At 27.4% G+C, this 16,352-nt stretch overlaps 2 protein-coding genes across 3 annotated transcripts in view; both read right to left on the bottom strand.

The window, feature by feature from the left end:
• Positions 1-4,429: 4,429 nt before the first annotated feature.
• On the bottom strand, positions 4,430-5,116 carry LOC136076003 (uncharacterized). The gene has a single exon (XM_065789461.1). It carries the CDS (start codon positions 5,114-5,116, stop codon positions 4,430-4,432), a length of 687 nt encoding a protein of 228 aa, XP_065645533.1.
• A 10,877-nt stretch (positions 5,117-15,993) lies between these two features.
• The window catches only part of LOC100204680 (ral guanine nucleotide dissociation stimulator), a 40,998-nt gene continuing 40,639 nt past the window's right edge, over positions 15,994-16,352 (bottom strand). For both annotated transcript variants that reach the window (XM_065790592.1, XM_065790593.1), the window contains exon 17: positions 15,994-16,352. This exon is cut by the window's right edge and continues 322 nt beyond it. The gene's annotated coding sequence lies outside the window, so the exon portion shown is untranslated.

The following is a 16,352-nucleotide window of genomic DNA, read 5'->3' as shown; positions in this document are numbered from 1 at the left end:
ACACTGGTCTCTTGCTAAATTCTTTGATAAAGCATCTAAACTAGAAGGCATAAATCTATAAGTATCTAAGAAACGAAGCTCACGTTTAACTTCAAATTTCTTACCTTCTTTAATATACTCGTCGACTTTAATTTCTCTAGAAAAGCTAATATACTTTTCTTCATTGTTTGGTATGCAACTCAATTTCCCTCCTGATAATTTCTTTATAAATAAGTGAGAACCATAACCAGATAAATTATGAAATAGTACTGGAAAGAATTTTGGAATTTTATAATTTAAATTACAACTTTGATGAGCAGCACCTCTATATTTTCCAGTAATATGACAATGGTCACGTACTTTATCTTTTCTAAGTTTTTCTCCACAAATGTGACATGATATTGCTGCATTAAAATCATGCTTGTTTTCAGTATTAAATATCATCTTTTTTGGAAAATTAATCATATCACAAATTTTCTTAATATCTTCTTGTAAACTATCAACAAAAATTTGTGCAAAATCATCTTTTTTAACTACTTGCGGTAAATATGACTGGACTGTTTTGATAAAAACTTTAATCAAAACATTTAATATAATAACAGAATGAACTTGGAATATGTTTTTGATATTGTTTAGTATAAGATTCATTTGGATTGGGTTCACAAGTGTCAATTTGTTTGATAAAACTTTCAAAGTCAGCATATACTACAAAAGGAACTCTCATTGATTTATTGTGATTATTAAATTGCATTGTGGAATTTGGTGGTGGAAGTTCAATACGTACTGAATCATGTGTTTCACAATACGATTTATGATTAGATAATGATTCTTCAGAATTAAAACCTAACAAACAGTTTCTACAATAATACACTTTAGTATTTTGTCTAGATATTTGTGATGAAAGTAATCTGCTTAAATTTTTTATCAAACAGTAATGATTCGTTTCTCCACTTGAGATTAATAGTAAATCTATTAAATGTTTGCGATCATTATTCTTTGATACATGCAAAATATGAACTTCTGAATTTTCATAACCATATACATTGACACTGATATCTTGATTGTTCTTCTCAAATTATGTAATTTGATTTAATGATACTGGAAATTCTATTTTATCCCAGTTTATTTTTTTAGCTTGATCTTTAAGCTCTTTATCACCTCTTTGAGGATTATTATCTGTTGGATTTAATGCTCTTGTGACGCACCACTTAAAACATTGATATCTTCATTCTTTATATTAGTTATTGCTTTTTTAGTTGCTAAATTTTTATCAAGTGGAATATATGATTTAGCTTTAATAGGATTATACTCAATAATATTTATATCCATCTTTTCGACAGAAAACGAATAACCAACCTGATCCTGCTTGTTGATATAATGATAATGATTCTAAAATTTTCTGCTTTGATATTTCATAAAACTCGTCTAAATCTGTTGTTTCTAATACAACTTGATTATTCGTTCTAAATGGAGCAGATGTGAATATAGTTTCTCCTGTTTTAATATCACGCTCCATTTCACAATAGAAAACTATATAAACCTTTGAATTTCTATTTTCGTTTAGTACTTTAATAGCGCTATTTTTAGCAGCATTCATGAAAGATACAGCATCATATCATTTTATTCCTTTGACTGAAAACTGATTTGTTACATTCTTAACAGCTGATTGTGATAATTTAATTTCTACCGGATTTCTAATTCCATATTTTTGATACAAATTTGAAACTGTAGATTTTAATTCATCAACTTTTTTATTCACAACCTTTTTAATTGGTTCTGGAACATATGATCCAATCCAATCTGCAAGAGAATTAATCTTTTTATTTATTTCTTTTCTAATTTGTGTAATAGGCTGAAAAGGTGAAAATTGTTGATGATATATCTGGAACAGGCTCATCAAGTAGATACTCTGTACCAATCTGTGTGTGCGATAACGCTCTTATGAGATCGCTTTTTCGCATATTATAATAATTTTTAATTTTTCGCTCTTTAGGGATTTCTTTTAATTTTTTCACCGTTACCATTTTTATATATGTAAGATCTTTTTAATAGAAAAAATTTCTTTATATCATTTTTCGAAATATTTTTTCTTGTCAATATTTCATATGTAAAGTTTCATATGAAATTTAAATGCTTCAATATTTCTATAATTTTTCATAATCATATGTTTGATATTCATATGTGAAGATATTTGGATTATGTGATAACCAATTCCAATCTACTTTATCTAAATTATCTTTTAATAGTTCATATGCATTTGTATTTCGAGATAATTTTTTCCAATTGACTTTATCTAAATTATCTTTTAATATCTCAATCGCATTTGGATTTTGAGATAAATATTCCCAATCTACTTTATCTAAATTATTTTTTAATAGTTCATATGCATTTGGATTCTTTGATAATAAAATCCAATTGACTTTATCTATATTCTCTTTTAATAATTCAATTGCATTTGGATTCTTTGATAAGTCATCTCAATCTACTTTATCTAAATTATTTTTTAATAATTCAATTGCATTTGAATTTAAAGATAAAATTTCCTAATCTACTGTATCTAAATTATCTTTTAACAAATCAATTGCATTTGGATTTCGAGATAAATTAATCCAAATGACTTTATCTATAATCTCTTTTAATATTTCAATGGCATTTGGATTTTTAGATAAATAAGACCAATCTACTTTATTTAAATTCTTTTTTAATATCTCAATTGCATTTGGATTTGCAGATAACATTTCCCAATCTACTTTATTTAGATTATTTTTTAATATCTCAATCGCATTTGGATTTTGAGAACGATTTCTCTAATTTACTTTATCTAAATTATTTTTTAATATGCCCATTGCATTTGGATTTGAAGATAAATAAAACCAATTGATTTCAGTTAAATTATTTTTGAATATGTCAATTGCATTTGGATTTCGAGATAACCAATCCCAATTTACTTTATCTAAATTCTTTTTTAATAAATCAATTGCATTTGGATTTAAAGATAACAAACTCCAATTTATTTTTTCAATATTATTTTTTAACAATGCAATCAAAATTTTATTTTCAAATAAATTATCAGATCCCATTTTTATATATCAAGATTTTTTTTTAATTTTTCAGAATTTAATATTTCAATCGCATTAAAAGATAAATTTTTAATTGAAATTCAATTAAAAATTCCACATTTTTCTCTCTTTTATCTCAATCTCATTTTCTGGTTCTTTAAGTAATAATTTAAGAGCTTTTTCATAATCATATGTGAAGATATTTGGATTATATGATAACCAATTCCAATCTACTTTATCTAAATTCTTTTTTAATATCTTAATTGCATTTGGATTTGCAGATAACATTTCCCAATCTACTTTATTTAGATTATTTTTTAACAATTCAATTGCATTTGGATTTTCAGATAACCATCGCCATTTTACTTTATTTAAATTCTCTTTTAATAGTTCAATTGCATTTGGATTTTTAGATAAACAAGTCCAATCTACTTTATCTAAATTATTTTTTAATAACTCAATTGCATTTGGATTTAAAGATAAAATTTCCCAATCTACTTTATCTAAATTATCTTTTAATATCTCAATTGCATTTGGATTTAAAGATAAAAATATCCAACATACTTCATCTAAATTATCTTTTAACAAATCAATTGCATTTGGATTTTTAGATAAATAAGACCAATCTATTTTATTTAAATTCTTTTTTAATATCTCAATTGCATTTGGATTTGCAGATAACATTTCCCAATCTACTTTATTTAGATTATTTTTTAATATCTCAATCGCATTTGGATTTTTAGATAAATTTCTCCAATTTACTTTATCTAAATTATTTTTTAACAATTCAATCGCATTTAGATTTTCAAATAAATTATCAGATCCCATTTTTATATATAAAGATTTTTTTTTAATTTTTCAGAATTTAATATTTCAATCTTATATCCATTATCAATCTTCCCATCACGCATTTCAAGATATCTATATCCATGACCAGTTCCACGCATTGCACTATATAAAGATTTATATACTGTTTCTTCTCCTGTTTCCATGTTTGTTAATTTAATAGTGACTGGTTTTTTCTTAATTGTTCTTAATCTTTCATATTTTGGATCTATTTCTTTTTTCTCTTCTTTTACTGGATGTATTCTAGGTCTTCCAACTGGTCTTTTCTTATTTACTTTGCATGGATCCGAAGGATCTACTTCTTTTACTGGATGTATTCTAGGTCTTCTAACTGGTCTTTTCTCATCAGTTGCTTTTGTTGCTTTTGACATGATTGATTCTTTATCAATCAACCCATTATCTACAGCAATCATTAACAATGTAACATAATTTTTAGATGTTTGTGAAATGTTATTTTCTTTTAACAACTTCTGCAAGTTTTCCCTTGTATAATACATTTTTATTATATAAAGATAAAAAATTTTTTAAATCAATTCAAAAAAAAGTTAATAAACAACGTTCAACTTATTTCCGTCTGATTGAAAGTGTAAAAACTTATCCATTATTACAACAACAAACGCTTCAGTATCTGCTGGAACAGTTGCATTAAATGTTGCTTTAATTTGTACATCTACTACTGAGGATTTTAATTTTTCTGATTGTCTACTAACATCAAAAACAAAGAGTGGGTATAAATCTTTATAGTTTGAAGGAGTTATGTTGCTTTGTGTAATCAAATCGTTCATTCCATAAAATTTTTCACTAAATACAGATGCACCTCTATAGGCTCTTGAAAATTGATGATTTGGAAATGATAAGTTATAGTCAGCAGCTGGATATTTTTCTTGATTAAGCATAATGTACATATTTTTCAAGTCACAATGATCAAATATGGAAGAATTAACTTCTTGATTTTCATCCTTATTTGTTTGGAATCCAACAATGATGTATCTTGGCTTTTCTGGAGATGTCTTCACGCTAAGTCTCCAAGAAAACGTTGTAGATTGTGGAAGAGTTATAGTATCACACTGCCTTGCGCGAAAAGTTACTGGAAGTGTCACTTTTGATTCAATACTTTTATAAAGATTAACTCTCTCTAAATCTGATGGAATCACATGTGGTATGAACAATGATATTTTATCAAGATTAACTTTTTTTATGTTTAAATCCGTAAATGACTTTGTTGTAATCATTGCAGAATCCAAAAATGTGTCTTAAAGGTATACAAAATGAAAATGTTCCCTTTATGGTTGGTTTCTGAATTATGTATGATTGTCGCACTGCAAACTCTGAGTTATCAGCAAGTACTGCTGTTGTTGAAGAATCTTTTTACCACAATTGATTTAATCCTTGTGCTAATTGAAAGTCATTTGGGTATTTAAGCATTCCAAACATTGTTGTTGCTTGACCTGGATTAAAAATAGTTTCTATATTTTGGTTTGATAATTGATATGATATTTCACTGAATAAATGCATAATACCATTATTTGTAAGCGCCACTGCATCTGCATCAGCATAAGCTGTCCCATCAAGTTTAAGAAGTCTTCCTTTAAAAAAAAGATAAGCCTCAGATGGAAGTGTGAACAAATTTTGTTGCTCAATGTTAATTCTTATTTCTCCAGCGCTATTTAGATTTGTGCGAGCTATTGCTCATAGAATTCAAATCTTTCAATTCCATCATCCACAGTTGGGATTTCAGTAAAATTTAATATATCAGAAGTTGCCATTTTTTTATTTACAATATAAAAAAAAATTTTCTTTTAAAATGGAAAATAAATATAAAAAGATTAAGCCAATCGAAGAACTCGGCCTTTTTTTGCTAGATCTTCTATCCTTATAGCTGCTGATTTTATTGCAGACCCCATCATTATATTATTTATATTTGGTGTAACTTCATCAGCTTTTTTATTTAAATTTGAGATTATGTCATTAATTTTATTATTAATGACTGTATTTGGTTGAGAAACTTTAGTAGATGCTTTTCTAATTAATTGTTTTCCTTTTTCAACTGCAACATCTTTAGCAGCATCTTCTATTGCTGATGTTGAAAGTTCTTTCCCTGCTGATTTAGCAGCAGTTATTGCAGTTTTTCCTAAATCACTAGCAGCTAACCTCTTCAACATAGCTGATGACACTCTTGTTACATTTGATGATACTGCTCGTTTAAATAAATTTATTAAACTATCAAATATACCACTTCCTCCAACAACTTGCTTCTTAACATATATATTTTTAACAAATAGCATTTTTATGTACGCATTTTTTTTTTTTAATTTTTTTTTACTCATATTATCATATTCATATTATCATATTGCTAGATTATTTTGTATTGCTTTATACTGATCACTATTCATAACACCTTGTCTTAACAATTCATCACAAATTGCAACAGCTTCATTTCTTGATCCAGTATTACCTGCTCTCCATGCAGCTATGCGTAATTCAAGCATATCAAGAAGTGCAATAGGATCGCTAGGAAGAATTATTGGTCCTATTCCTGTTCCCTTTGATTTTCTTTGATACTCAAGCATTCTAGTTCTCTTTAACTCTCTCCAAATGGGAGCTATTATTTCTTTGTATTTTTCGCTCCGAGATGACTTTGGTTTTCCTGAATCAGTAATTGCATCTGTTTGTATTATTATATCTCGATAATTGTGAAGATCGTCTATATTATATATTTCCTTATTAGGATTAGACTTTGTTAGTAATTCCCAAAGACCAGGAGTACCAATGTATTTTATTCCATTTATATCTATATCATCATTATTAATTAATATTGGAACTTTTCCTATAAAAAATTTACCCTCTTTAGAATGTATTCCAAATGTAGTGTCTGTAGACTTTTTACTATAAGTATACATCCTAAGATAGTCTGTTGCAATTTTTCCCAACTTTAAAAATTCATCAGAAGGCATTATTTCTTTAGATCCATAAGTAAGTATTTCAGGATATGCATTTCAAAACGAAAGAGCAAATTGATTAGCTTGATCTTGCAATTTAGATATATCCTCCTTTATTCCAGATTGACTATCAATTAATGGCTTGTACAATTTTGACAAGTCTATCTGCAAATTAGAATCTCCAATCTTTTCACTAAGATGATTCTGCTGTATTCTTTTTTTACTCTCTGATAATTCTTTTACAATTTGATCTCTCTTTTCAGTGTCTGTAATTTTTAAAAATGACATTTTGTTTTTATATAAAAAAAATTAAATACACAACATAAAAGTTTATGCTGTGTTTTATGTTTTACGTTACGTTTTACGTTACGTTTTACGTTACGTTTTACGTTTTAGCAAACTATTTAAATAATCAATATTAAACGTTCCACAATTCGTTTTAATCTAAAAGTCTTTATAAATGATATCATTTGTTTCTAATAATCTTAATATAAGTGCCATTGATAAAATAATTTTTATTAGTTTTTTTTCTTTGAAATCACACTCTAATCGAAGTACATATTTATCTATAATTCTTAATTTATCCTGTTTTTTAACACTATTCCATTGTTTAAGTAATTCTTTAATGTCTCTTTCTACACAATAAAAATCACTATGTTCATTCCAGATAAGTTTATAAAGTTTATTTCTCTCATCATCACTATAAGTTGATGGTATCTGAAAGTTTCCATATTCAGTGATAAATATAGAGTGACTTCTCGAATCAACATTAAAACCTCCTTTTCCAATTCCAAGAAGTTCCAAATATTTTTTTTTTTTTAGATCTTGTTCTCTTTTACTACATTCTAAAAAGGAAGGATATAAATAACGCATCTCTTATTAATTGTCAATAAAATGTTAAGTGACTATTTTTTTATTAAACCTACTTTGAATTACTTTAATAGCTTCTTCTCTCCCTTGGTCGATTATTGACAACTTTGTTTGTTCATCGATTTCATTTTTAACTTTTATTTTAATTTGCTCCATCATTGTCTGAAATTTTTCAAGTTCACCAAGTATTAACTCAAATTCCTTGTCATCTATATGCCCATCTACTAAAGCTTTAGAAATATAATTGCTTATTGTATTTAGTTTTGAATCAGCAAGCACTTTAATCTTTTCATGCTTTTCTGCTTTTAAATTCATTTTTTTATTAACTTGTCCGCCTATTATTGATAACACACCTGCTCCTAATGCTGCACCTTCACATGCAATAACTACTGGTGCTGCAATGATTGTTGATAAAAAACCAATTCCAATAGTTCCAAGTGCCATAGTGCTTGCTAGTAATGCATTATCAATTGCAGAAATTGTTTTTACAGCTCTATGATATTTTTTACTCAGCGTTATTCTCTTTTCTCTTTCACGCTCTATTTCTTTTTGAATCTCACTAATTTTTTGTTACCGATATGATTTTTCTTCAGGTGCATTAGGAAGAACAGGGTAAATATTGTTATTCTCAGTAGGTATAGCTGAATAAATGTTATTGTACATTTTATTATTGTATTCCATTTTTAATAAAAAATAAAAAAATTAACACAATAGATTAACAGAACAAAAACAATCTCCTTTTTTTATTAACACATCAGAATAAGATTTATTTATAATTGTTACTAAAATATCATCAACAGACTCTGCTATTATACAATCTTGTTAACTTAACATTTTTAATCTAAGTTCATGTTTTAATGAAACTAACGCAACACCTTTATTAACTATTACACCAAACTTTAAAAGAATATATTGATGTGATAGAGATTTTATTGTAATGTCGCGTTGTGCAAATACATCATATTTTCCAATTATTAATATTGCAGGATGCTGTAAATTTTTATTTGGTTTAAAAACTATAGGAGGTTCCGGTTGTTTATATTTGTTTTTAAATTTATGCACTGGCATGCTATTTGGCATTTTATTATATATAAATTTTATTATATATAATTTGAAAATCAAAGAATATAAAAATGGAATATTAGCAAATGAATTTGGTCCTAATAATAAACCTGAAACTGTTGATGTATAACCATTTCCAGCACGTAAGTACAATCCATCACCTACAGAACTTCCTTTACTCCGTGGTCTCAAATATAAACCAGACCCTGCACATGTTAATTTAACACCTTGTCCATTCTTTTTCATGTACACAATACCATTTCCAGCAATTTTATTAATCATAGTTGATCCAGCTGCTGAGCCTACTCCTGAAAGCAGTCCTGTTGCAAGTGGTGGTATAACTCTTGATGCTAAAGAACCAAGAAACGGTAAAAGTGCACCAATAAATCCACCTTCTATTTTAGAATTGTGTACTAGTTGTGTTTTACTTAAAATAATTGATACACCAGTACCTTTTTCATATACAGCTAATACATGTTCACCATTTAAATCTGAATGCGATAACTTAATACTAGCTCCAATACCACATTCAATTGCATTTTTAATTTTTTCTTTTTGGTTTTGTGAAAGATTAACTTTAATATTAATATATTTACTCATTTTGTTATAGTTAGATTTTTTTTTTTCTCTTATATGAAATCTAATAGCTAATTTTTCTCCTCGTAAATTTATCAGATTTCCATCTTGATCAACCAATTTAGTCTCCATCTTTGAAATTGTTTTTAGTGTTATTGGTAAGTAAATTAAGTTTAATGGCTCTTGAATAATTTTATATCCAGAACCAACACTTGGGAAAAATGAATATATAACGTTTTCTGTTGTTCCATTTACATAGGATGATGCTATTATATCATTTGTTACACTTATGCTATTAATACTTAAAATGTTTACTATATTATCTGATTCATGAGATCCTGTTGAATATACTTGATTGTTAAAAGCAAGAATAGATCTAATTGAATTTATAGGTGTAAAATCAACTTTATAACCAGCTTGAATATTTAAAGTTGTTTTCAGTGTGTTATTATCTGCTGAAAATATAATACTAGTTTCAACTCCATTAATAATTTTACTATAACTTTTTCCACAATGTACTTATTTATATCATCAATCTCATAACTACCTTCTAGAATGTTTATATCTATCCAAGTTGCTCCATTATCTAAACTATATCTAAAATTGTTATTTGAAGAATCAACATTTGGAAAACTGTAGAATGTATCAAGGCCAACTAATGCCATTTCATAATCTTTATCTTCACTTAGTTGTATAATAGGAGCAAACTTCTCTTTTATATGACTACTTTTATATTCAATATTATATACATTTTTTATATACAAAAAAATTATTTTAAACTTTAGATGGAAAATAAAAATTATCTAATCCACTTCTATATTTTCCATTATCTATTTTAGACGATAAATTATGACAACCAATCCATGAGGTTCTGACCAAGCTTACAAAATCTTTTAAACTCATCTTCGTTCATATCACTAGAAACATGATCTCTATAAATATGACTTAAATTCTTTGCATCTTGAGGAAATAAGCAAATAAAATTGGCATTTTCTCTATTAGTTTGTCTAGGTCACATAAAATAATTTTGTGCACGATAGAAATAATCTACATTACTATGTCTTCCTCTTATATAATATTTTTCACACTTTGTTTTTTTAATTGCAAATCATCAAATATCATCAAATTATTCTTGTTAATATCAAGATCCTCAGGATTTGGTACATCTTCATCTGTTTCAAAAAACTTACACTCCATATCTGCTTTATCTTTCAAATTTTTTGAAACTTCTGCAATTACAAAATCTGGATTTGCATTAAATTTTTCTATTTGGTCTTGTAGCTTAAATATTTCATAAATAATTTGTTTTGGCAATTTTTTTTCAAAAGAGCTTTTTAATATTTTGTATTCTGGTTGAAGAAGAGACTTTCCAAAAACTTGTAAATTATTATAATCTAACCAACCAGGTCTTAAAAGTAGATTTAATAATAAAGTAGTTTTTCCACAACCCGACTTTCCAACAATAATTCCTCTTATACTTTTTGGTAACAACTTGTTATTACTTCGCTTATTTTTATTTACTTTTCATGAATAATCTATAATATCCATTTTTATATATAAGATTTTTTTTATATATAAAAATTTCTATATATATAAAAATGTACTGTGTCAAATGTAGAAACAAAACAAATACACTAAACTTGCAAAATGTTGTGAGTAAAAACAATAGAAATATGCAACGTAGAACTTGCACTATTTGTGGAACAACAAATAGTGCAAGTTCCTCCTTTTTTTGATGAACAAGCTCAATTTGTATCATCAAAAAAAGGAGGAGATTTAGTGAGTTCAATTAATTCAATAACTAAAAAAATAAAATTACCATGGTCGAAGTTCCCTGGTGAAATGCATTTACCTGAAATGAACTTTGCTGGTCCTGGTACTAATTTAGATGAACGATTAACTTCTACTGATGCATATAAAGAATGGAGTAAACCTATAGATAGAGTTGATAATACAGCTTACCATCACGATCTTGCTTATAAATACTTCGATGATACTGCAAATAGAAATAAAGCTGATAGAATTATGATAAAAGAAATGGATTTTATAAAAAATCCAACAATACGTGAAAGAATTGAACGAGGTATTATAAAACCTATTATATCATCTAAAGCAAAGTTTGGGTTAGGTCTTTTAGACCCATATGACTTAGGTCTTTCAGACCTAAGTCATATGTGTCTTTTAGACCCATATGAATTGGGTGTTAAAACTACTCAAAAAATCTACAAACGATCAAAGAAAAAGAAAAGGGTAAAGAATTGAAATGGACTAACGAACTTGCAAACGAACTTCATAAACCAGTTGTAAAACATTTCAGAAAAAGAAAAGTGATTGTAAATGGAATCGATGAAATATAGGCTGCTGATTTAGTTGACATGCAATCTTTTTCTAAATTCAATGACGGTATAAAATACTTATTAATGGTGATAGATGTTTTTTCAAAGTATGGATGGATTGTTCCATTGAAGAGTAAAACTGGAGTTGATGTTGCTAATGCTTTAAATAAAATCTTCCACGAAAGAAAATGTCAAAAAATATGGGTAGATAAAGGCTTAGAATTTTATGATAAGCATGTTAAAGCTCTAGGTGTTGAGTTATACTCAACTAAAAATGAAGAAAAAAGTTGTGTAGTTGAACGTTGGAATAGAACAATTAAAAATAAAATGTTTAATTACTTTTCAGCTAATTCTACTAGAAAACATATTGACGTTTTAGATGAAATGGTAAATAAATACAACAACACAAAGCATTCTTCAATTAAAATGACACCAGTTGAAGCTAGCGCTAAAAAGAATGAAAATATTGTTTGGCTCAATCTAAATAGAAATGTACGATCAAAGTCTGTAAGACCAAAGTTTTCAATTGGTGATAGAGTTAGGATAACTAAAAAGAAAGGAACGTTTGAAAAAGGATACACACCGAGATTGACTGAAGAAGTTTTTACAGTGTCACAAGTTCAGTTCACAGATCCACCAACGTATAAAATAACTGACGATAATAGTGAAGAAATACAAGGTACTTTTTATGAACAAGAAATGCAAAAAACAGATCAAAACATATTTAGGATTGAAAAAGTTATTCGTAAACTTAAAAACAAGTCATTAGTAAAGTGGTATGGGTATCCTGATTCGTTCAACTCATGGGTTGATAATAAAGAATTGAGAAGTCTGATTTAATAAGACATGATTTTTTTATGCTTAGATTACATTACGCTTAGATTTCACTTGTGAAATTGATGTAACCATAATATATTAATATATTATGGTTGATATAGTTGAAATATGATATGAGAATATGGATAGGTATATAGTTGAAAAAAAATGTAAAATACAGAACCCGTATTTTATACTACTATCAGCAAACATAATTGTTATTAAGTCCGAGGCTTTGTATAGATCATTAATATAAATGAGGAAAAGAAGAGGTCCTAATATGGATCCTTGAGGAACTCCACATGTAATATTTAACAAATTTGATGAAAATGTTTCATTGGGGTAAACAAATTGTTTACGATTAGTTAAATAGCTTTTTAACCATTCTATAATATTGCCTGTTATGCCATATTATATTTTAATTTTTTAGCAAGAATTTTATGATCAATGGTATCAAACGCTTTCGCTAAATCAATAAATATTCCCAATGTGAATTTAGAATTATTAAATGAGTCTGATATACTTCTTGTGAGCTGAATAATAGCATGCTCTGTTGAATTATTTTTTTTAAATCCACATTGCATGTAGGTTTTCTTTTACATAAATGATTAAACCACCGCCGCGTTTATTTGTTTTCCGCCCTAAAGAAATCAAATTATAGTCCGGTATTTTAAAATTATTACCTAAATTTGAGTCATCAGAACTACACCAGGTTTCAGTTAGGCAAATTACACTAAAAATAGTTAGATTTTCCTCAAAACTATTGCAAAGATTTTCAAAAAATTTTTATTAAACTTATTATATTTATATGAATTGCATTAAATTTATCACCCTCAAGAAATTCTTTTATTTCAAAATTATAAAAATAGCTGCAGTTGCTTTGTAAAGCATCTGTTTCGCTAAAATTACTTTGATCCGGATCGAACTCTTTGTTGACAAAAAAACAACCTTATGACTAGTTGATTTAGTATTGAATCGTGTTCGCATTAGCACAAGACACGTTTTTCTTTCCAATCGCAAAAATTGTTACTTCCCCCCTTCCTCCTTTCCCTTATATATATATTTTTTGGACACAGCGGGCGTAGTTACGTCATGAAACTTGGCGTAAGGCGCTTTTTTATTTGACGAGGTAAATTAAAAACCTGAGTCCACCCCTGAAATCTATGTTTAAATTACTCATCAAGATAACATGTTGGTTTCAGAACTAAACTATTTAAGTAGGGGATTAAAATGGACAGAAATAAATTTTTTAGGATTGATTGATGAATGCTGATATATAGAGTCATTGATAATATTCCTTTTTAGGGAATTGACAATTTCAAAGTAGATAGATTTTACGTATTTAGAAATATAAACGTGAATCACTAAGAACCTTGAAACGTGAATCACTGAGAACCTTGTGGTTCAAATTTTAATACAAATATAAAAGAGCACAATCTTTTTGGTGTCAGTAAAACATTACTCAATTATAAAACCAATTATATTTACATCGGTTATATTAGAATCTTTAATGAATAGCTTTGATTCAGATATACCAATTATGATTGGAAGAGTGATAGGAGAACTAATGACACTGTGAATAAAATCAGCACCATAAGGTAGTAATTTCTACCTCATAAATGGCATATTTTGGGTGACGTAGTATCTACAGTACCAATCAACAGAATCTTTGAAAAGAAGATTATAGGTACTTTTGTTGATAAAGTTACATTTAATATTTTCCCAAAAAGACCAACAATAATATAGGATTCCCCCTAAGGATAATAGCCACTGGTTTATTGCAAAACTGACAAAGATTTTTTATTGCCATAGCCTATTATCCTAAAATGAAATAAATAAATGTATATGTATAAACATATATATAAATAAAATAAAAAAAGTAAAGTAAAAAGAAGAGTGACAAAATAATAGCAGAACTCAACTATTGCATTTTAAATCAAATATAATTTTAAATAAATTAATATTTTGATAGTTTTAAATAATAAATACTTCATGCAAATTCTAAGGTACATATGTACTTTATATTATATAGCAAAAAAGATGAATACGAAATATTTATTATATCGGCTGCCAATAAAATTTAACAGCTAGACTAAATGAAGTTGAAGAGTCACAATTAAAATTGTTTAAACCAGACTTTTTGAGCCTAAAGTTTATTTTACGGCTCGGCTCCTAAGAAATGTCCGGCTCCCATACTTTATGAACAAAAATCGCAAATTTTGGAATATTTTTTTTGATCACATTTGCCAACCTAAGTCTAAACCAATTACAGCAACTCATTTTTAACCAACTTTCTTGACTACAAGGTTAATGCATTATTTTTTATTTATTTATCTATTTGAATATTGATGCTATATTTTTTTTATACAAAGTTCTTATATCCGAAGATATTGTAGGCTTAGCATAGGAACAGCCACAAATAGTCATTAAGACTAATCCAAAGTAGCGTCCGTTATCGACCAATATTTGTGTACCGAAGTACTACTCAAGCGCTGAGTTGGCGTTGGCAGGATTTGAACTCGTATCGTACAACAGTTCGAGTTTTAACTTTTCGTTTGACGCTCTATTATTATCACTACTCTACTACCGTATACTATATTTAAAAAGAAAGATGTCACGGGTAAAGTTTCTTAGTTTTTATTTTACCCAGTAGGCACGGTACCTAAAAAAGAAGTCCAAAACGCTCCAAAGACGTTTAAAAGACTCAACATAAAAAATCAAATATCAATATAAAAATGTAATATAAAGGAATATATGTAATACTGTAAGAATGTTTTCATATATACTTGACTTGTTTTTGTTTTCGTAATAAAGCATTGAAATAGCAAGAAATGCTATCAAATGATAGTATTTTGCAAGAAATACTATTAAAGGATAGTATTTTGTTGAGTACAAAATCGTTATAATATTCTTTTTTTTTTCACGTTTTGGGAAGACTGTAACTGTTAGAAAAAATATTCAAAAAATAATAGAAATTCAATAATTTATTCAAAAAATTAGTTAACAATGAATGAATAAAATTTGTCTACAGTAAAAAAAAAAAAACATTCTATTTCTTTAGAAAAACACAAGAGCCGCTCGATATTTGCAGCTCCGGCTCCACCAAAAAACAGCGGCTCCCCTGCTCGGCTCCATAAGCCTGGTTTGAACAATTTGTCACAATGCGAAGATCTTTTGTTGTTTTCATGGCAGTTACAACATCTTATAACGTTTTATTCTATTTTATTAAAACTGATGTGAAATATTTAGTATATTCATAACTGATGTGAGATATTTTATTATTTGTGTACTTTTAAATATATCCGGAAATACTAATATAGAACTTAAAAAATTTGACCCCCTCCCCCCTCCTTGACTTATTACGGTTGCCCGTACTCGCGCCTCGGTTGAGTGATGACCGAACTAAAACTGACTCTAGCTGTAATACGCTGTATTGAAGACAGGATCTTAAATGATACAATAATTAAGCAACCAACTTAACTATAAGTGTCAACCTCGAATAAAATGAACTAAAAAATTATAAAATTTAATATAAAAAAACAATTAGCAAAGAAACTAATCTGTTTACAAATCATAAATTAAAATCTCGTCACTATTTTCGTGTTCAAAAAAAAATGATTTTAGGAACTTTTTGTTATATACAAAACAAGGTAATAACAAAAACCAAACGTTGAAATAATAAAGTACGATGTAATGGATTTATTTATACAAAGAAAGTATATATATAAAAAAAAAAACAGCAATAAAAACAATGTAAAAAAATATAAATAAAAAATATATATTCAGTTAAGTTAAAAAAATAATTTAAAACTAAAAAATATTTACTACAATGTCCAAAAATAAAATCTCATTCATTATAAATGAAGGAT

The sequence above is a fragment of the Hydra vulgaris genome, chromosome 02, assembly GCF_038396675.1.
Source record: "Hydra vulgaris chromosome 02, alternate assembly HydraT2T_AEP".
In the NCBI taxonomy this organism is placed as follows: domain Eukaryota; kingdom Metazoa; phylum Cnidaria; class Hydrozoa; order Anthoathecata; family Hydridae; genus Hydra; species Hydra vulgaris.
The sequence above is the reverse complement of the archived record's forward strand: the minus strand, read 5'-3'. Positions and strand labels throughout refer to the sequence as shown.